Raw genomic sequence first — 22,843 nt, 5'->3', positions numbered from 1 at the left:
GAGTAAACATGTGAGCAATTCTAACATGCTTTATTGCCTTCCAATTCTGGTTTCTACAGTTTTGATCATAAAGCACAACAGCGGTTGTGCACTAAAAATTCATTTCTAATAAAAGTTTTACAACAAGGACGACAATAACATTTCCCTTTTCTTTCAATTTCATAGCTACTTCAATAAAGAGTTTGTATGTGATGTTATACATGTATATATTATTTTTTATGTCATAGCATGAACACTGTCAGTATGAGGTAGAAAACGAATAGCAATTGAGTATTATTAGTTTTATCAAAGCTCAATAAGACTAGGAACTTATAAATAGTATTGCAAACCTTGTCTTTCAAAATGAGTATTATCAACCTTGCTGACAATGTTTATGTGAGTAAAATAGTAAAGTGTAAGAAGGAATATGTATCCTAGGGAATAAACTTGTTTAATCTAAGGCAGAACATTTAAGAAGACAAGATTTTAAAATCGATAATCTTGACAAATGTTGGATTTACAACTGGTTTAACTCATTATGTGTGAAACCTCACATATTTGCTGAAAGATAAAAGTTTCTTCCATTATGATAAGAATACCTACAAACCACTTCATCATCCTGCAGCTTGGATTAGCAGGGCTGCCTACATTTTTAGACAGCTCACCAGTTTCCCAAGGCTTATCACAATTATGTCAGATAACCAGAAATATTTGAAAATGACATCTGTATCATGTTATGACCTTCATGGTGAAGATAATAAAACAAAATGGGAATTGATTCAAACACTCAAATTTGCAATTCTTCAGCTGGTCGTAAAACTTGTACATAATCAAAATATTCAAAGAAGTCTTTTTTTATTTTCAAAACATATCTAGTCGCTTCAAGTTGCTTGGAATGCTTATTATTACAAGTGCAGTAAAGTTGGTCTTCCATAATCTATTCCATCTGGCAGTTTATTTAACTCCCCAAAAAATCATATAAAGAAAATATATTTCAAATCTGGGTATGCAACAGCCATGTGTTGACAGAGAGCCCCCAAAACACCATCTGTAGCCTTCATGGCTGTCCCAACAAGTGTCTCAACATTCAAGCAAATCAATGACAGAAAAATTCTTAAGATATTTCTGGTGTGACAGATGGTTGCAACATTTTACCAGTGTTTAGATAGCTATCTGAAATACCTATTTTCCAGATAAAGTGATAAGAACACTGCCATAAACTATTAACATGTACATTAATATCAAAATTCAGATGCTGGTATGTTCCCAACAAAAACTACCAATAATTGGAGACAAACTAAGTGAACTTGTAATAATCTGTACCAGCAGTATATTGCTAATCAATCATGAAACACCAACACACAAATCAATCGAGTCCATGAGAACGACCAGACCAACCTGTGAAGCACAAATTCCCTTCAATTGCCAATCACTTGGTTCTAATTTTGTCAACATCTGGCCCAAGTGTCTAATGCTCTTTCATGACCCTGTGACCAAGGCATACCACTCTTCAAAGCCAATAAAATTATCATTAAAACCCTATGATTAATTCCCTAAGTGCTGATCATTAATACCAAAAGTGTACAAAATGAGAGTGAAAGCTGAATAGCTAGGGTCACCATGACACATAAAGAACACATTAATGTTCAATTTCCAACCATTTAAACATTTAGTGGTCAGTAAAACACTTCCCAAAATCTGACTCAGGCTTTATTGAACAGTATATTCTCTTACAAATATAATTGAAAATTAAATGGTTACATGATTTTTAAACTTATTTTTAAATTCACCTTCAATAGTTTGATTATTCAAATTAAATATTTTTTCCATAATCAATATATAGTATGATATATTAAGTTGATCAATCAATGATTAAAATTAAATAATTGTTGCATGTGTATAACCTATGATATTAACAAAACCTGCTGCATAACATAATATTTTCCACAAAAGATTATGGCTCACTGTTATGTAACTGTTACTGTTATGTAACAAATATTTCTTTGTAAAACTCAGTTGCTTAAGACAAAGTGTGTGTTTTTCATTCTGTGAAGTATCAATCCTGGGGAGCTGCTCATGTGAAATAGTTAGATATTAACAGAATATGCTCATTGTAGTGGTGTAACGTTATACTATACCATCCAACAGTAAAGCATTATTTCAATCCAACAAAACGTGAGAATCTCATTAATATCTAAACAAAAAACACGATAAATACATTTGTATCTAGGTTCACACATAATGAGTGCAAATCCAAATGTATATATAACTACTATACAAAACAAAATATTCAAATTACATTTTAGTGTAAACCTATTGATGTAAGCTTGATTGCACCAAAAGTCAAAGGCATATTAAAACTCTTTTGAGTTTGTTTCCTACGTAAAATCACAACACTGTATCTTTGGGGAGATCTCTACTACATATTGATCCAGGGGTTTTTTTGGGTTGTGGGGGAAGGGGCCTTTAGCCCTTATGTGGGGGAAATGTTACGCGGGATTTTCCACTTTGGGGAAAAATTGTGCGCGTGGGAATTTTCGCGGCCTTCCCCTTTTGGGAGATTTGTTTACTTACTCTCTCATTATTACAATACTTTTGTACATGTTTGCACTATATTCATTGTTTTTTTCTTAATTTATTTCATTTGGAAAGATTAAATTGAAATAGAATTGAGATATTATAATCATGAGACACATCTTTCTTTTTTTTTTCTTTTTTTTTAGGGGGAATTTTTGGTTCTGAAAGGGGAAAAAAACAGACTAGTTTGGTGGGGGAAGACGCCGATATTCGGCGTCTGTTATATAAGGTAAAAAAAACCTGATTGATCAAATATATAATACTTTCAATAATAAATTGTAAGTTGCTTGAACTCATTCCCAAAGACTGACAGAAGATGGATGAATATCCAGAAAATGGACCATTCCATGTACAGTTAATCAGAAGCAAGAACAAGCATCATTACAATAACAAATGGGTTCCCAGAGCAGAATGTCCCATCTCACAAATATTTGTATTTGTTCTGGATTCCTCATATAGATGTACATAAAACAGCCACAAAATCATTAAACCAATGGAGTAGAAAGTCTTACAATTTGTACAAAAGGACAATGCAGCAGATAGTGAAAAATGTCATAATTGGACTTAACAAGGATTTTTTATGGTTAGTAAAGATTCAAAGGGATTTGAATCAACATTTTAAGACTTATCATTTATACTCAATTAAGCAAATCAGGATATAACAAACAGTACAGGCACCGTGTACTTAAACAAACGCCACTCGCAGCGGTGTTTATCTCACTGTGTTCGCCCACCAATATGAACCCCGCGATGGGTGTTCAGACAAAATGATGTGGTGGCCGTTTGCCATAAGAATCACCGCGGACCCATAATATCTACCGCGGCGTTCTTCGTGTTCGCTTAAAATAAAATAATTGAAAATAAACGTATTGTATTGATCTCTTTCATTTAAAAGTGAAAATGAATAATGTTTTTCACACCCATGCCCATGACAGTGTTTTCTGTCTATAAACGCGGCGTATAACAGAAAACCGTGTTCGCACCTAGCTGTAGGATACCGCACCTGGAGGAGTGTTAATTGCGTGTTTGATTATGCAATTAACAGTTTGATGCCATGGAGAACTCATCATAACTGATTGTAGTAATCGTACATTGTATTATCCTGAGTCTCTGGATTCCCCGATACATACGTGCCAACTGTCTCAATCGCATACATGCAACTTCTCCCATCTTTATCCATTACTCGATAATCCCATAAATGCCTGATTTCCATTTTTAAAAGCAAATAATTGAACATAAACGTATTGATCCCTTTCATTAAATTATAAGAGTTAATATTGACGACAAAAGTAAAGTATCAAATGAATTTCGGCATATGTTTCTATTTAAAGATTTGATGAAATAAGCGTCCAATCAGGACAAGGGTATTCCTACGTGCGAACATGTAAATCACCTAATATGGTGTGCGCGCATCATGTACAATTCATGTTCTGTTACAAATTGTAGCCACAAATAAATACATGTATATGCCAATGATATTTTCGTGTCCAGTTTTGTTTTGACAAAAAGCGCGCGAAAAAAGGCGAGGGTGTATTAATTTATACACAAACAAGAAACCGTCGGAGACAGGTGATGCTCCCAAAAGTTTGTTTTTTTTCACAATATTGCACTATATATTCAGATAAAAGGAAACATCTTGGGGGGGACAAGAATTTTTTATAGAAAATTTCTAAGGGCCATAACTCTGTGAAAAATCATTTGACCAGAACCCGCTGATAATATGCACATCTACTTTCGGTAGTGAAGCTTCCCATAAAGTTTCATTGAATTCCGGTCATTAGTTGCTGAGAAATAGCCCGGACAAGAATTGCTCTATATGTACAGTTTATAGAAAATTTCAAAGGGCCATAACTCTGTTAAAAATCATCCAACCAGAACCTGCTGATAATATGCACATCTCCTCTTGGTAGTGAAGCTTCCCATAAAGTTTCATTGAATTCGGGTCATTAGTTGCTAAGAAATAGCCCGGACAAGAATTGCACTATATGTACAGTTTATAGAAAATTTCAAAGGGCCATAACTCTGTGAAAAATCATCCGACCAGAACCCGCTGATAATATGCACATCTCCTCTTGATAATGAAGCTTCCCATAAAGTTTCATTGAATTCCGGTCATAAGTTGCTGAGAAATAGCCCGGACAAGAATTGCAGTATATGTACAGTTTATAGAAAATTTCAAAGGGTCATAACTCTGTGAAAAATCATCCGACCAGAACCTGCTGATAATATGCACATCTCCTCTTGGTAGTGAAGCTTCCCATAAAGTATCATTGAATTCCTGTCATTTAGTTGCTGAAAAATAGCCCGGACAAAAATTGTGCACGGACGGACGGACGAAACGGCGACTATATGCTCCCTCCAAAATAAATTTTGGGGGAGCATTAAAAATGCGAAGAGCAGACAACATTGTAAAAGCTTTGTAGTGAATTTCCATTAAAGTATCGGGGTACACATGTATCTTGCAAATGATTTGGAATTGGCATTTCCTCTGAATAAATAAAAGGCAAAAATGCTGTGTCATTATCATCTTTTAGTCGTTCAATATTGCAACATTTATTGTACTGTATCTGATTGCACATAAAGTGCCGTTTACAGTTTATGAATATTCTTTTAAAACGACCAATGAACAGCGTCATCTATATTTAGATTTCATTCAACATGTATAAGTCATTTTCTGGAAATCGGGAGAAAGTTCAAGCGATTTTTCAAAATTAAACAAAGGTTTTTTTAATTTAATTTGTTATAATTATTTATATTTTGTGTTGTCTGTGTACATTTGTTTGGTTCTCATCTGTTTTTAGCAAATCTTATGAAAATAAATATCGTAAATGTAAAACAAGTCCCGTTTCCAAGATCATATACAAGAATTACCTAGATATGTTTACAGACATGTACAATCATTGTTTTGACAGACGACACGTTCCGATCTAAAGTTTGTGTTTCGTAATACATAGGATATTGGATTTTCAGTGCTTGTTTGGGAAATAAAACAAAAACACAGTCGGTGGTTTTCTATAGGCCTAATGTAATGACCAACATAATAATGAATAGTGCACATGCTTATTTTACATTTAGGGATAAGAAACACGGGTTTTAGACACTTTGGAAGCAAGTCATCGTGGTGATCACAGGTGTTCCCGTTTCTTATTTCTGCTCAGTGATTGAGTCATTTTCCAGTACCCTACAGATACAGACACAGATAACGATAGCGTGCAATTGCGGTGATTTCGGGTGTTCGCCGAACACCGCGGTCAGTAACGTGTCTGCCCCCCGCGAAATGTCACCCATCGGGAAAAGTGAACACCGCGGACAGGCTTTTTTGTTTAAGTGCACGGTGCCTGTACTGTATTTGCTTTTTTTTACAATGTTAATACTCTACAGAAATATATGGTACAGAAATGTGAAAGTTAAAATTCAAGATCCAAACTTGAACAATTTGAAGCAAAAATGAGAATATCTTCGTGAAAAAAAGTATTTGGCCACGGTTAGGACAAATGAAGCATTGGACAACAGATTTTGTCTTACTGAAAATTATTGGACACGAGAACAATTTCCAAAATCCGGGTAATTGTCAAGGCTACAAAGTGCACATAGCCCTAGAAGCATCACTTTGTAGTTAAGGGGTGTTGCTGCAGTTTATTTAACCGATTATATATATATAGCAACACCGATGATGCTATTATCACAACTCAATATTTTTGTTATCAGTATCATCAGAAATGACCGAGTTGGTTCAGTATTCAATAGTCAGTGGTTCGATCCCAGGTGGGGTTAACTTTTTTTTTTACTTTTTTTTTATTTCTTTCATTTCATTCTTGTTTTATACTGGAGCTTTTTAGCCATGTCGTTTAAATTTATCAATTTAAAGCATTTAATCACAAACTTCAAAACAAGCCGAAATATGTGAACAAGTACATGTAAGTTATTAATGATTTAGGTAGAGTTTGATACTGTATGGTATTATGTTTGTGATTAAATATTGTTTTTTATTAATTTCTTTTGGTAAGCTGATGTGATCCCAGTTAAGATTGTAAACAATTTCTAATGTTTATGCATATTTCTTACAATCTATGTACCGGTACTTGGGTTTTGCCTAATTGATGAATTTTTATAAAATTTGACGTAGACGGTAGGGATAGTTAAAACAAAAAATCTCGGATAAATAAATTTTTTATTTGTGTTTTATGATGACAACACGTAGATGAACATATTTGAGCAGTTTTGCAGAATTCTATTTGACAGATTTTTTTTATTACATTTTGGTGTTAAAAGTAGTAAAAATTTAATGCTTTTTGGGGTGACATAAAAATTTAAAAAAAATAAAAAAAATTATTTCACACGTGTTCTCCATTTTTTAGGCATTGTGTTGTTTAATTAAATGGTATTTTATGTATCTCAGCTTACATTATATCTATATGTTGTCTATTTCATAGGTTATTAATTCCTTTGAGGCAATTAGTGATTTTCCAGTTCAAATGAAAAAGTACATGTTATAAAATGGTGAATAAAATCAAAACAAGGCAGGTGACCCTATATTTTTATTTCCTTTTTCATATCGTGTTTGTATATAGTACTTGAATATAAATTTTGAACAAATTCTATTTGGTGGAAAAAAATCAGCAAAACTGCAGCAACACTCCTTAAATATACAATTGTTACCTTTTACTTGCTTGGCAATCTTTTTTGTACTGTCCAGCCAAAACTGAAAAACCAAACAGATATTATTTTGTCTGAAAACAATGGCACATGTAATAAAGCACAGCTTTTCAAAAAATAAAATGCAGTTTGAAATGACTGCAGGAGTTTATACAAAACTTAAAATATTTGGATACTTTCACAAATGGTGACTATATATCAAAAACAACTTGCAAGTGTAAAATAAATATAATTACTATGTACATGTTTTATATGTTATATTTTATATTATAATTACATCACAGATTTAGTAATGAAATAAAATAAAGTCAATAAAGAATTAAGCAAACGCAACAGTTTTGGCATCAACCCTTAACATAATCTTTTGTCAAATTAAAACTGAACTTTTTGCATATCATTAAATCTTTCAGGCTAAAATACTTATGTCATCTGATTACCTTTTTGCTGTTTTTTTCTCTGTAAGTAAGGCCGAAATAATCTGTCTCTATGATATCCAGTTCTTTGCAGACCTTATCAAACAACGCCTGCCCGTCTGCATTTTTCTGGAAAATAAAAGATAGTATTATTACTTCTCAAAGAACCACATTTTTTACATACATAATCTTAATTCCCTTTGTTCACTGTAGGTGATCACAAATCAGCTGTATTTTATTAGTTATTTTTAGATCACTATAAACGTATTGGGTACTATCATTTTTGACAAATTTTCCCTTGTCGATGTAATCTACAACCGAATAACGGTCATGGCATCAAATTTCCATTTCAGGGAAGAGATACAGACATTTGCTCTAACTCCTGTCCTGTAATTAATCCACTCTTTCTCATCATTATTTATTATCTCTCAACAGTGGAAAGTAATATCACACCCACTGTGCAATTCAGTGAAATAACAAAAACTCTACACTGTTGTCCAGTCAGTTCATTAGTTGCGACCCGATTCCGCTACAATGAAATTAATAGCACGGGCCAGTTGACCTCTGGGACTGTGTGACATTAGTGGAACGCTATGAGAGAGCATCCGCAGACCATTCCTTGATACACGGGATATTCCATACTAATTTATTAAAGTTCCTATTGGAACAACAGAGAGCAATGCTATCCAGGGGCCATACATGTATCCAGGCTAGATCAATGACTATTCGTAACAACTTGTTTGACTCGTATTTCTCTGAGCTTGTAGCTTACGACATTTTATCTGAACAAAGTCATACTAAAAAGGAACAACTCGAGTTAAAAATCACAAACAGAGAACTTACATCTAAGTCCTTGGGCTCGAAAGTCTTCCCATTGAGAAGTGTCACCCTACACACGACCATCTTTTTGGAGCGTTTTACTCCGTCGTTCCTGCTGAACGTTGAGAGAAGTGTGGCCCTGCTGCTGAGACTGACTTTGCTGCTCGCTGAGGTCAGGATACTAGAACGCTGCAAGTACAACAATATTCACTACACATATTGAGCAAAATGTTGCAGAACATATTGTCAGAGATTTTTATGTATAAAAATTCACGGCCATTAGAACTTTGCCAAAAACAATATTTATAGTGTATATTGTAAACATTTTGAACACACAGAAAATTGCAATACTGGTGTAAATATTTAAGAACAGCACACTGCAAGAACAATACTATGTCAAGACGAATGTTAAGCATATTGTCTAAGAAACAGAAAAGAATTTTACAAGCAGAAAATACCCGTAATGCTAATGTTAGTAAAATGTACATATGTAAGTATATAATTACATGCTCTTACTCTTAGTCTTAAAATTGTTGCTGTAAAAACATGTTTGTTTCCAACACTTTTTAACAATTTTCTTCTGATCACAGAATTGTGTTATTATTTATAATCAAATGTTTGAAGCAATATGGGCCGTCATTAAACAAAAGCAACATATCGGTATTATATTCCTGTAACCATCAATTTGTTTTTTAGCACACATGATTATTAATACAACTTGAAATTAGAAATCTTTAAAAAAAAACAAGAGATGTGTTTGTCAGAAACACAATGCCCCCTAGTGCGCCGCTTTGAAACCATAAATTTGACCTTTGACCTTGAACAATGACCTTGACCTTTAGCCACTCAAAATGCGCAGCTCCATGAGATACGCATGCATTCCAAATATCAAGTTGCCATCTTCAATATTCAAAAAGTTCTGACCAAACTTTAACGAAGGTTATAGTTTTAGGAACGAAAAATACAATGATATTTGACCTTTGACCTTGAAGGATGACCTTGACCTTGACTTTTGACCACTCAAAATGTGCAGTTCCATGAGATACACATGCATGCCAAATATGAAGTTTCTATCTTCAATATTGCAAAAGTTATTAAAGTTTAACCAAGGTTAAAGTTTTGTGACACACACATACAACGAGTGACTGACACAATGACAGACAGACAGGCCAAAAACAATATACCCCCGATCTTTCGATCCGGGGGCATACAAATGTAATGATTTAGTGATTGGTTATAATGTAAGTAATCACTACATAGTTCAGTATATACTTCCTACACATCCTCCAATAATAGCCCTGGGGTTGCACATATGTTCATTGCAAGTCTCTATGACAGTAGATACTGATATTAGATCAGTATCTTTACTTTAAAACAAAAAAAATAATTGAGGAAAAATTATTAGGGACTGTATTAATTTGAACTCAATGTGAAAGATAAAACATATGCACTTGGACAGAAAACATTCCTCTTTCTTTTACATCATTTAAGAGGGGTCAGTCTAGGGTACAATTTTGGGGGAGAAGTCACTTCTCTCTTGACAGGATAACGGAGGGAGAAGAAATAAAAAAATAGTGTGTTTTTTTCCGATGATATATTCCATGCAACTAGTTGCATTATTTTACCAGTTGAAAGTATTGAATGCAAAATATAAAGCATGAGTTATGCTCATTGTATTAATCTTTATTAATGATTTAATTAACCATCAAGTAAAAAGAAAACAACAAAGCAAACAATTCATATAGGTAAAGTGCGCATGAAAGGGCTTACAGAATTAACATCCATTCACCACCCACTCCACACAACTAAAATATTGTTATTTCTAAACAAACACATTACAATCATATTTCTAATTGAAACAACTATAAAACCTGTTAAAAACAAATCTTTGATAATCACATGTATGTTACTGAATGACCTGTGTGGCTTGATCATCAAACAGTTGTCTACACTTATCAATAGTGGGGATCTGACATCAAAGGTCTTGGATGTGATTGGTGAGAAGGGGCCATCTTTTATTCAGTTGAAAATTCAAAAGGCATAAATCAATACCAGCAAAGAACCAATTATATGAAGAAAATTACTGGTCACTCAGTTAAAAAAAGATGTGGACCTTCTAAAACTGAGACATAAAGTAACACCCAAACAAATACACACATAAATGTTACTATAATTTAAAATGTTCACAGTTATAAACATTTTGATGCTTTGTTTTGCAATCAAGCTATATTCCTAGCGTTATCCAGAGCTCCAGATAAGGTTTTGTGAAATTCTTAACGGTACTACCAGATTTTCATAAATAATTCTTAACTATGAAATTTTATTCTTAACATAACTGCGAAGTTTTGGAAAATAATTCTTAACTTTTCTAAATGACCTAAAAATAAATAATAATGGTTATTTTCATGCAAAAAATCAAAATCATAAACATACTAGCAACTTAATTTAAACGAGTTCAACAGTGTCTATTCAGTATTATACAATTTTATTTTTCAAATACCTTCATATGCCCAAACTTAGCTTAGATTGCATGCCTTCGATGAATTTTTACATATTTCACAATTAAAACGGGTCTCCCCTTCAATCTTTTCAACGATTGTCCATGGGAATTGTCCCTTCCACTCATTCAATGTTAAAGTTTGGACCCGTCGTGTCGTGTTTTTTTTAGCTTTTCGGACTGTTTCGGCAGCTGAACATACAACATCGTATAAGATCTTTTCTATATTAATGTCTTTATAAACATTCAACTTCGGCTCACTTTGCGTACAATATGTTAAAAGCGTGTTTTTGCACGCTTTGCAGTTTTTTAGGACGCTCTCTGGGCACCGCCATTGTTTTTTGACAGATAGACTGTACACGCCGCTTTTATTGTAAAAAATGCGCTTTGTTAAACAAACCCGATAACCATTTTATATAAGCACCAAAAAGATGCATTTGTTTTAATGTGGAAGCATGTTATCTTAATTAAAAACAGGTTTTCTGCGCTGTTCCTACAGCCTAAATTAATTGAGATAGATCATATTGATCTGCCACTTGTCCTGTTATTGTTATCCCCATGTTTTTCGGAGAAAAAGTTGGGATATTGTATTGATCTCCGTCTGTACGTCCGTCCGTCCTGGCCACTATCTCCTCATACACTATTATCACTAGAACCTTGAAACTTACACACATTGTAGCTATGTGCCACCCTGCACTATTTGGAATTTTGATCTGACCTCTGGGTCAAAAGTTATGGGGGTTGGGGTGGGGCCAGGTCAGAGATTTTCACTCATTTTTTTATGTTATTTTACATTAACTTATTCATTTCTACACCGAATTACTTCAAATTGATACTGAACCTCTCTTATGACAATACGGTCAATCTCAACTATGCATGGCCTCATTACCAACCCTAGGGAGCCCAGCCCACATAGACCACACCCACCCAAAATTGCCTTTTTCTATAACTTCTTTATTTCTACACCGATTCACTTCTAATTGATACTGAACTTCTCTTATGACAATACGGTCAATCTTAACTATGCATTGACCCATTACCAACCCTGGGTCAAATATGCGACGTGGGGATACGTGTCGGCCTCTGCCACGCCATTTCTGGTACTCACCTTAACCTGTGGAGGGGATTTTTTTTAACAAAAAGTTACCTTCATTTTTGCCCAGTATCAAAAAATATTAAAATAATGTGGGAATATTACATACAGTCTTAATTTAAAATTACTAGTTGATTGTGTTACATGATTAAGTTACACAAGTTCAATGGGAATAACCGAGCCTTGATATATCGTCAAATAGATGCACACCAAACCATGATTACGATCACATCTTGAGCATGTTTAATACTGAAAACGGTGAAATATGTTTTAAAGAAATTCTTTAACAAATTGATGGTCAATTTAAGGCCCAGTGGGGCAGGGAATAATCTAGAATTTACTATCTATGGGTCCCTGAACTTGCATATTTTAGACCAATGAGTCCCAGGCCAAAATTAATGAGTCCACCTTGAAAAAGAATGGGTCCTACATTTTTAAAGATACCAAGTAGCTAACAAAATGAGTCTAAATCACATGCACTAGCTCAATTACTATATTTTGCATTAAACTTTTAATAATCTCAAAGACATGTTGAAACCAAAAAAAAAACAAATTCAGGGTTATCTCTATCTTGTTTGCCTTCACATAGGCTATAACATTATTTGTTACATGAATGTAACCTGTTACAACATTTCAACTTAATTCAAAATGATGATAATATTATTGTTAACAACCGAATTGCGAGCTTGATAATATTATTGAAAACGTCCGAATTCCGAGCCGTTGACCTACCGTTATTAAAGTTTAGAGTTGTTTGTTTTAACACATTATTTCTGAGACTTTTTTTCTGTATTATTTATGACTAAGTTATAAAAGTTAAAGCAGGTTTTCATCCGGCGACTAGAAAATATCATAACACACTCTATTTGAAAGGTCAATTCTAATTGGTTCGTATTATACAGCAGCGGCTCGACTAGAGCCAATCAAAAGACTTGTTGCAGTCTTCAAGCCTCATTCAGTTAAACTCAGCGTTCATCGCTTCACTTTTGACTCATACGGAAGATGGTTTGTACAGTACTTATCGTGATTTGCGTATGTGTTAACGGATTTGTTTCAGCAATGCGTCCAAGTTGACGCACATATTTAAAAACTATGCGTCTATTTCGATATTTGTGCATCATAGACGCGGGACGCGCATGTAGATTATTCACTGGTGGGGCTCGATTGGTAATTGTCGGCTCAAGTACTACTTACATGTACCACGGGTACTCATTAGTATACTTACATGTACCCACGTACGGTAAATATACTTAAACGTACTCGGTTGATATACATGTATAGACTGTCCCCAAGTTGTAATGTAATTTGTATTCCCGCCCAAAATCCGATGTCGTAAAACGCTTTACCGATTACCGTAAAACGATATTGTTTACCTTAAACAAACTTCTCTATTTTTTAAAAACTGCATCAACATGTGTTGAGTATGAGTTTCATTAATATGGAGGCCATTCAACAGAAAATTGACATACATGTGAACATAATTAATTTTAAACAAGATGTGTTTGTGAAACACAATGTCCCCCTATATGATGTTTGACCTTGAAGGATGACCTTGACCCTGATAAGGATGACCTTGACCTTGACCTTTCACCACTCAAAATGTGCAGCTCCATGAGATACACATGCATGCCAAATATCAAGTTGCTATCTTCAATATTGCAAAAGTATTCATAAAATAAGTGATTTGGGCCACATATATTTGACCTCTGACCTTGAAGGATGACCTTGACCTTTCACCACTCAAAATGTGCAGCTCCATGAGATGCACATGCATGCCAAATATCAAGTTGCTATCTTCAATATTGCAAAAGTATTTATAAAATAAGCGATTTGGGCCACATATATTTGACCTCTGACCTTGAAGGATGACCTTGACCTTTCACCACTCAAAATGTGCAGCTCCATGAGATACACATGCATGCCAAATATCAAGTTGCTATCTTAAATATTGCAAAAGTATTCATAAAATGAGCGATTTTGGCCACATATATTTGACCTCTGACCTTGAAGGATGACCTTGACCTTGAACTTTCACCACTCAAAATGTGCAGCTTCATGAGATACACATGCATGCCAAATATGAAGTTGCTATCTTCAATATAACAAAAGTTATTGCAAAATGTTAAAGTTGGCGCAAACAGACCAACAGACAGGGCAAAAACAATATGTCCCCCGCTACTATAGTGGGGGACATAAAAATAGCCTACAACGACAGATTAAGCGTAAAAACTCCTGGGTAAGGTTAAGTATACGGGGCTCGCGCTAGGGGGCGAAGTGAGCGACTAAGTCGCTTTCTTATGCCAAACGTCGCCTAAAATTTAAGAAATTGTAGATAAAAAGCGACTTCCAGTCTCCCTCTTATCGGAATTTGTTAACATCTGGGTTTTTTATGTCAAGGTCTGACTCAATTTTCCAATACATTCTGTCCCAGCCCGGAGCGTGTCGCAATTGTGGGGCAGGTAATTTGAGGTTAACCCCGCCCCGATTCTCCCAACCTCTGAACTTATCTAATCAGTGATCAATATTGGTCAAGTCAGCATTCAAGTCACATGGTAGCTGGCCAATCAACATTGAGTTCGCTCACACATAATATTGGGTCATTCATGAACAGACACTGTATACTTGGAAATACACAGTTGATAGTGTCGTCTGCCAACACTATAGCGGCTTATGGCAAACGTCGTATTTAAAGATAAACAAATAAAAAGGAGCCTAACAATAAAAAAATTATTTTTAAGTTGATCACTTTACATTTTCTACCGACTATCGATCTGAATTAACAAAAGGATGATAATTAAATAATTAGATCTATGCCGATGATGTTACACCTTTCTGCCGATTATCGTTTGAAATTAAAAGGTGAGGTGATAATTAAGTAGTTTTTAACCACAAACTATGCTTTTGTAAAGCAATATGTCAATTAAATTGTATATTAATTACGTATTTGCTAGGTTTCCGATTTTCATTTTTTTGCTGTCAAACGATATGCACAATTTGGTTCATGTGCGTAATGCCCGCAATTTCTCGGACTGTCGTTTTCGGATACATTATTTTTTCATCGATTATAATTTAATTTCGAAGTTCTTAAAAGAAGAAATAGAATGAAAAATACAGATGGGGTGATGCGGACGGTGTGGTTTATCATATTTCGAATTGTATTCACATGAAATTGCAATTGGAAAGTCTACAAAAATAACAAATAATTATTAAGAAAGCATATGCTAAATGTCATATTTCAAACATGAATATTTATCAGGTCTGACAGTCTTATTAAGCTTATTTTATCTACTGCTTCATAAACATATTATCTTTGAAATACTTTAGTCTGCATAATATGATATTTACATCAAAATGTATTGAATATAGAGCTAGTAAAATTTTAGTTATTTATCTGTCATGTCTATTATTACTTGGTTAATTAGAACTGCTGGAAAAATTAAGATACACAAAAGAAATATAATTATGTGTACTACAGAAGTATACTTCAATAATGTGATACACATATATGTGTGTTGTAACGCCTTACATGCAGTCTCTCCACTTCTCCCTAGAGTCTCCTCACTTCTCCCTAGTCTCCTCACTTCTCCCTAAATCAGTGTCCAGGGAGAAGTCACTTCTCCCTAAAATTTGAGCCCAGCGTGAGCCCTGGTATATTTACCGTACCCGAGTTACATGTAAGTATACTTAAGAGTACCCGGGGTACATGTAAGTAAAACCCGAGCCGACAATGACCAATCAAGCCCCAATTAGGTTATAAAAAGCAAAGTTGTTTGTGTTAATCGTGCATTTTGGAAATGAAAATGAAATGTTGTCACTCTATTCTTTAAGTGGTATCAAAAAGAAACAGCACCATTAGTCCAGCAACTTTAAGCAGTTTCCATATTTATTTGTCTTTCCAAAGATAGGTTGGCTTCTAAACGTCCAGAGAACCACCAGGCACCATTATTCAATTTATTGTTTAACCCTGAATAAATCAATCATAGTGTATCAATATTCCAACATTAAGTTTGAAACGACAAATACTAAGTTGGCGCCCTTAAACACCCAAGATAAAATAATAAATTATCAATATTTATAAGTCCTGCCTCAACTCAAATGTTAATTTTATAATTAAGCAACTAACAGGTGATCGGAGTTTTTGACAGAGAATTAATTACAAGAAACACCGTCCAAATGATTCGTAAGTTTCGAAAGAAATTTCAATCAACGGCTTGCAAAAATAATTACATTTCAAGCATATCAATAAACAAATTCCCAAATGTAGCGGCTGTAAAATAACAACATATTGTTATTTTCACGTGTTGCATTCGTTGTAAGATTTGAACTTGAGGATATCGCAACCGAAAAGTAAAATGTCGGCGTTTAAGGCGAAAACTAGGTCATGTAGTTTTCGATGTTTTCAGCAACTACTTTTTACAACTTTAACACAGTATCTCTTATCTATATAACTACTGTAAATAGACAATATAACATTTCGCTTACCAACTAATGACTTTCAGTTAAACAACGTTTTCCAATTTTAATTATCCAAGGAATTTCCGCGTATAGATCGTAGCGTGTGACATCATTCAATACCCACAGTGCATTATAGACGGTCTAAAAATAGCCATGAAAGGTGCGACAGGTAGGCAAATTACTGGTTCCGCTTGAGTAAATCGCCAGGTAAAGGCTATTCGCACATTATCGCTGCATCTAATTGGCGGGTATTGTTGTGCAATCTGTCAACATACAGAAATAATAAAATAAGGTTTGTTAGAAGGAAAACATGCGCTAAAGTTCTTAGTTATGTCATCTGTTGCATCAAAACGTATGTATTCAAGGCTGTAGGCGGGAAAAGTAAAACGCGCTGCAAATCAGCAGTACCTCATTGTAATATTCTGTTTTAGCGCCGTATAATAAATTTTTGTGTTGTATTTTTTGTGTGTCCACATACCGCAAAGATCTTGGCAATCGTAGCATAATTATGTAAAACTATACTTTAATAATTATATAAGTAGGACAAATATTAGCATTGCCTATCGGAATCTTACAAACAATCGTATATAATCTCAGTGCAGTTTCAATAAGCAACATGTAATATGTAAAATATAAAAAATAGCATTCCGATTTTCGTTTGTCAAACAGAATTTGAGTTCATATGTTAAAACATAGTAACTCCATAATATAATCGAAAACACACACTCGCTTTAAAATCTAGAGATATGAAGACTATGTGTGTTTTGAGTTGCTTACAGACACAGACAAGATTAGCATTAGAGATCAATGGATAACTCGTAATCCAAATGTTTGAGAAATTAATGTTGAAAATTCATATGAAGCGAACGATGTTGAACCAAAGATCGATGCATGTTTATGAAGAGATATTTGCTAAAAGACATATTGTTTTCAAAAATAATCTATGAAAGTACAAAAAATTGTTTTAACGACACTTTAAGCGTCGACGCTGTGATGATAACAACCACATAATTATTCTTATAAAATAAGGTTCATACTTAATTGCCTTTTATAATAATACTTATTTCTATTGATTAAAAAATAATGCAGCACCAAAAGTTAATCGATATTTATATTATCATTCCTCGTTTAAAAAAACGATACGTCCATTTATATAGACCTTTCACAAATAATTGAAAGTACCGGTAATCGGCGTAGTATGGACTGTTTTGTATAGAGCGGAATCCTGACCTCCTGTATTGGATTGTCCCAGGTCTAAAACGTGCAAGCTTATGTACCAAGAGTGACAGAGTTGAGATATAAGCGAAACTGTTAATTGAGTACACTTGATGTTATGCCACTTTATCAAACTGTCGCATCAACAGACCGAACATTAATACTATGTATAGCGGTTATGATATCTCACACAAATATGTACGAATGTCTGTTGTTGTTTTTTTGTTTCAGCTTTCTTGAGAGTAAAACAGAAATATAATAAGCCGGTTATTCAATGTTTCAGTCATTGAAAACAAAAGCGAAAATTTACCACCCTTTTCGCTGTTTTGCTATTCTGTATGTTTTGGAAGATTAATCATTGAAATCCACTTTTGGTTAAAGTATACAAAACAAAACCAACAAATATACTATATAATATAAATAAGTCTTCAATTCCATATCAATGTAATTATTTTTTTAATAATCTTATTTAACGAGTTGTGGACAGTCTCGTGAAAATGCCATATTTTCACCGCCCAATGATAAAAAGGAAGAAAACCTAATTCATTCGCCGCTCTATTGAACGATACATCTCTAAAGTCAATAAACAACACAAACAAAGTAAGTTGAAACGTAGAGCTCAATTTAGCAGCTATATAAACATATATCCTCTAAAAGAAGACGCGCCGATATAAATGTGAATACATTCACAGTATTTAAAGGACCTGTTCATAAATCGAAAATTGCACATTGCCCAATGTTTTTTGTTGAACACTAACTGGAAGCAATGGTATTCTTGAAAATTTTAATATTGTGTTTCTTCCTTAACTAAAATCCGGCAACTGAGTAAGGCAACTGGCATAGTTACAAAGGTACTAAATCTGTCCACAAATCGGGTTATCGCATCAACGGAAAGTTGCAATTGCATTTTAAATGCAGTACTACAATATATCGATGCATTTGTTTATAATAACTGATCATAAAATAACTCGAAAACATCAATACTTATTTTAAGAAGGATAAGTACTATAACTTTTTGACCGACCCGCATGCTTTTCTGAATTGCTAATGAGACAGTCAACGGTGAGGCTAAGCACACGTCATACTGAAACTAAACATGAAACGTATATGCGAAAACGAAACTACGTGTATTTAAAAAGAACATTGTTCCTATTTATGGTAAAAAGTAATAAGGGGAATACAACTTCGGATTATTCGACCAGAAAGCACAGGACAAAATACTGTATACATAATTCATAATAACATAATAAACATCATTGTTAAGGCCGTTTTTTTTCTGGACCTCTTGGAAAACACGTGTAGCAGCGTAGTTATAAACTACTGGCAACATTTCCAAGTTCCAGACTGATAAGCATCATAGATCAGTGGTTGATATTGTGAACAATTTATTCATACGGTATAATCAGATGCTTTTTTTTCTGAAAAAGAAATGATATTTCGGTCTTTACTAATATTAAAGTTATCATTAAAATGTGCAGGATTCTAAAATTCCTGAAAAAAATACCTGAAATAAACGCCGATAAGTTTAATGTTTACCGCGGAACCATGCTTTGTAAGTTTGTAAAATACGAGCGTTTAAACGAAGGTTAACATTAATTCATGGTCCCAACACTGTCAATTTACAAAAACGTTCAAAGGCGAGTCCTTTTGACTGTTTCCTGAGTTTATGTTTCATGTAGAAATTAAGCGGACACATTGTGTCTTAGATCCTGTTTCCCACTCAGAGGCAAAGTGAAAATGCCTATGTGCAAACAGCATAAAACCAGAACAGCCTGTGAGTAACTCGCAGTCTGTACAGGTTTTATGCTGTTTGCTGCTCATCAGTATCTAAGTGGTGGAAATGAAGCCTGTAAAACTTGAATCTAGTAAGAAAGGTCTTAAATCAAATTTCACTTTTAAGGGACTACTAATTCGTGAAAATACGTATCTAAGTGGTAAAGGGTTAAAATCTGTTTCCCACATTCTTTCTACAAATGTGAGACTCGCTATCATCTTATCAGTACATAGTTACCATTCACTTGTGTGTTTTTAATTGAATAATTTATTTGAAACGTCAGTTTAATTAATTTTGTGACTGGTTTGTGACGAGTTGCATGCGAATGTCACTGTTTTAGGACCATATTTATTATTGGCATAGATTACAACAATAATATAAATGGCCCTGCTACAAAAATGCTATGACACAATATATTCAAATAATGTAAATAACATTAGTGAGTAACGCCAAATATAGCTAAGACATTTTTATACGACTGTTCGATAATATTTAGCTTCGATGCCCGCACGTTTTTCTATGTTCTACTGTCATGACTGTATAAAACAAATAATGGACAATATTTTTCCGTAAACATCTTTTTGCTCGTATCAAAAGAGCACTTGAGATAAAATCAATTGAACTTAACGCCGCATTGAAAAGAATTTCGAGTAATGTATTGGGCGAATTCTTGGTATGGGATGAAATAAAGGCAATGATAATTGTAGTTTAATAGCCAACAAAACAACGCTGCGCAGTTCAACGTGGAAATAATATATTCGTCTACATCCGCATTAATGTAAGTGTCAATTACAAGTGAAATCACAAATACTTTTAAAATGAGTCATAATTAAAACAAACTGAACAGGTCACATCCACCTACAGAGTTAACAACAGGAAATGACGGTTACGTTGATTCATAAATTTAATTCATTTCGATTTCAGTGAAAATTGTAACATGAACATAAATCTGTATGAATAGATAAGCGGTACTCTTGATAACAATTAATGGTGTACGCGTTTAAAAAGGATGCAGGTTAAACTGTACTTACAATATTTGTTTTAGGGCTTCAATATTCTTTTTTCGAACACAAATTAATCCAAAGTAAACTGACGAGGTACAATAAATCCACTCACACAATCCTCAGTTTGGGTTTCGATTGAAATATTTTAATGAAAAACATGTATACATTCATATTCGACTATTTTTTTTATTTTTAATTACTTCACAAAACACACATTTTAATACACAATTTTTATTTTACACTAAACAGGAGGTGTTTAATTATACATTCCCACAAATTCATGTTTAATTAACGAAATACACTGAGTATCAATTATTCACGAGCCAGCAATTTCTAAATCTATTTGGTGTATCGCTGCTGAACTACTACTGTACTATTAAAGCCAGCAGCTAGCGAGGGTCGTTTCAAAAGTATCAAATATTAATACCGTGCTAATATTGTAGGGTATGCGGTCATATATACATTTAAAAATTTCGGATTCAATAGTGCCTGAATAAGCACAGTGTTGTAATGCTATCGCGTTAAAATAAACAATGTTATATTTAGACTATGCTTATAATGTTTAAAGTAATTTTTGTCTTCATTCCATTCAACGCTAAATATTTTTGAAAGCATGGGAATCGTTACCCACCATTCTCCCAATACAACTGCAAAACAATTACTATTGTTATAAACATATGCATGCTTATAACGATTTTTAGGTCAGGTTTTTACACAGTGTCAATCGATTTCTTATACTGACAATGGACCTTCACCCGTGTCCTTCTTCTTTGACAGAATCTAGGACCTTGCACTTTACACGCCTTTTCAACATGACTGTCACTGCCAATATATTCGAAAAAAATATTACAACTTGAACGAGTTATGCTTTGGCAATTTATAACTGTGAACTTAATAATGGGCAGATGACCCAGTCCATATGCGTGATATGCTATCGCACAACGATTTTCACTTCTCTCAAGGTAATTTAAAATATATGCATGCTGCAAGAAACGCTCTAGACAGAGTGTTTGGGTTTTTACCTACATTTGACGCTTTCAACTCTGACATTGACCTTTGGCCAAGGAGCATTGTTCCTGGGTGCACACTACTGCTCACAATCATTGTCAATCAAAGGGGTTGCTTTCTTGTATTTGACATTAGAAAATGAGTAAAGGCAATTACATGCGGAGACATATATCGGATCAATCAAGCAAGCGACAATTTGTCGCATTTATTCTTATTCCTGGTGATTTTTTTTTTAAATAAGCCCCTGCTGAACGAGGTTCACGGCAAAGTGCTTAGAATTAAATTCTATTCTATTCTATAGAATATATATTCTAATGAAACTTTGACACTTTATTTTGAAGTTTACCTTTTGTCATGACCTTGAATAGTAACCGTAACCTTCGACCTATGACCTTGACACTTGAACTCAACACACATCACGATTATCACCTCTATACATGTGTTTGATATTTTTTTAATCAAATTCAATCAATTCTAAACGGAGGTATCGCCTAAACAAATTGGTTAGATTAAAATTCTTATATTTGAACATTTTTCATAAATTACAGTAACCTTGTACAATGTGCTGATACGTGCGCTCAGCGCTCAGTCTTAGTTGTCACTTTTACCAAGTGATTTGAACATTCATCCATACTTGTCCGGTCAAAGTTGCGTGTAATTATGTTACCTTGAAATTATGGAGTTTGTGACCTTGTAGCCTGATACTTATGAGCGACACTTGGCGTCCTCATGTGTATCACTTCAGCAAAGTGTTTAGAAAACCCATCCAGCGCGGACAAAATAATACTCTAGACAACGTTTGTGCCGCATGCAACCAGCCCGCCCGATTGACTTTTACAAAATGCAACTTTTTTTCACATGGACGTATTAAATTAGGAAGCACCAAATACCAATGCACTTTAGGCGCAGAGCGGAATTCTATGCTTTCAAGGTCTTTCAATGCAGCTGATTAGTCAAACCAAACAAGCGACCTTGCAAGGAGTAGGCGGAGTGCTGAATAAGTAGACATCAGGGCGACGTAGGAGATGTATGCATCGCTCCAGTGAATTAAGTTTGCTACTTTCTTGCAATCACACCTTCCGAATAGGCGATACTAATAATAATTTTAACCGTGCAGACATGCGGAATAATACTTTCGCACCAATATCAAATTTGTTTGAAGAGTGAATACACATGAGTCACTGCACGCACATCTTCACGAACTTTGCCTCTCAAAAATTATGAATCGAAAGTAAACTAAAAAAATGTCAAAATGTTTACAGAACAATAATTTCACGGATTAATCTTTAAACAAGGTCAATAGACTAATTTAATAATTAAGTAATATGCACGATAAGAAACATTATCACTAAA

The 22,843-nt window shown here is 34.1% G+C and overlaps 1 protein-coding gene across 8 annotated transcripts in view; it reads right to left on the bottom strand.

The window, feature by feature from the left end:
* The window catches only part of LOC127842047 (band 4.1-like protein 3), an 86,600-nt gene that overhangs the window by 59,066 nt on the left and 4,691 nt on the right, over positions 1-22,843 (bottom strand). For 6 of the 8 annotated variants that reach the window (XM_052371367.1, XM_052371370.1, XM_052371373.1 and 3 more), the window contains exons 1-4: positions 16,517-16,673; positions 8,469-8,633; positions 7,650-7,754; positions 7,216-7,258 (exon numbers count right to left, since the gene is read on the bottom strand). In XM_052371367.1, coding sequence (XP_052227327.1) covers positions 7,216-7,258; positions 7,650-7,754; positions 8,469-8,528 — 208 coding nt within the window. In that variant the 5' untranslated portion in view covers positions 8,529-8,633; positions 16,517-16,673. Of the gene's footprint in view, positions 1-7,215; positions 7,259-7,649; positions 7,755-8,468; positions 8,634-16,516; positions 16,674-20,509; positions 20,710-22,843 lie in introns of those variants that run through there. The other 2 variants (XM_052371368.1, XM_052371369.1) reach the window with 2 other exon arrangements.

This window comes from Dreissena polymorpha, chromosome 8, assembly GCF_020536995.1.
Source record: "Dreissena polymorpha isolate Duluth1 chromosome 8, UMN_Dpol_1.0, whole genome shotgun sequence".
NCBI classification, from domain to species: Eukaryota; Metazoa; Mollusca; class Bivalvia; order Myida; family Dreissenidae; genus Dreissena; species Dreissena polymorpha.
The sequence above is the reverse complement of the archived record's forward strand: the minus strand, read 5'-3'. Positions and strand labels throughout refer to the sequence as shown.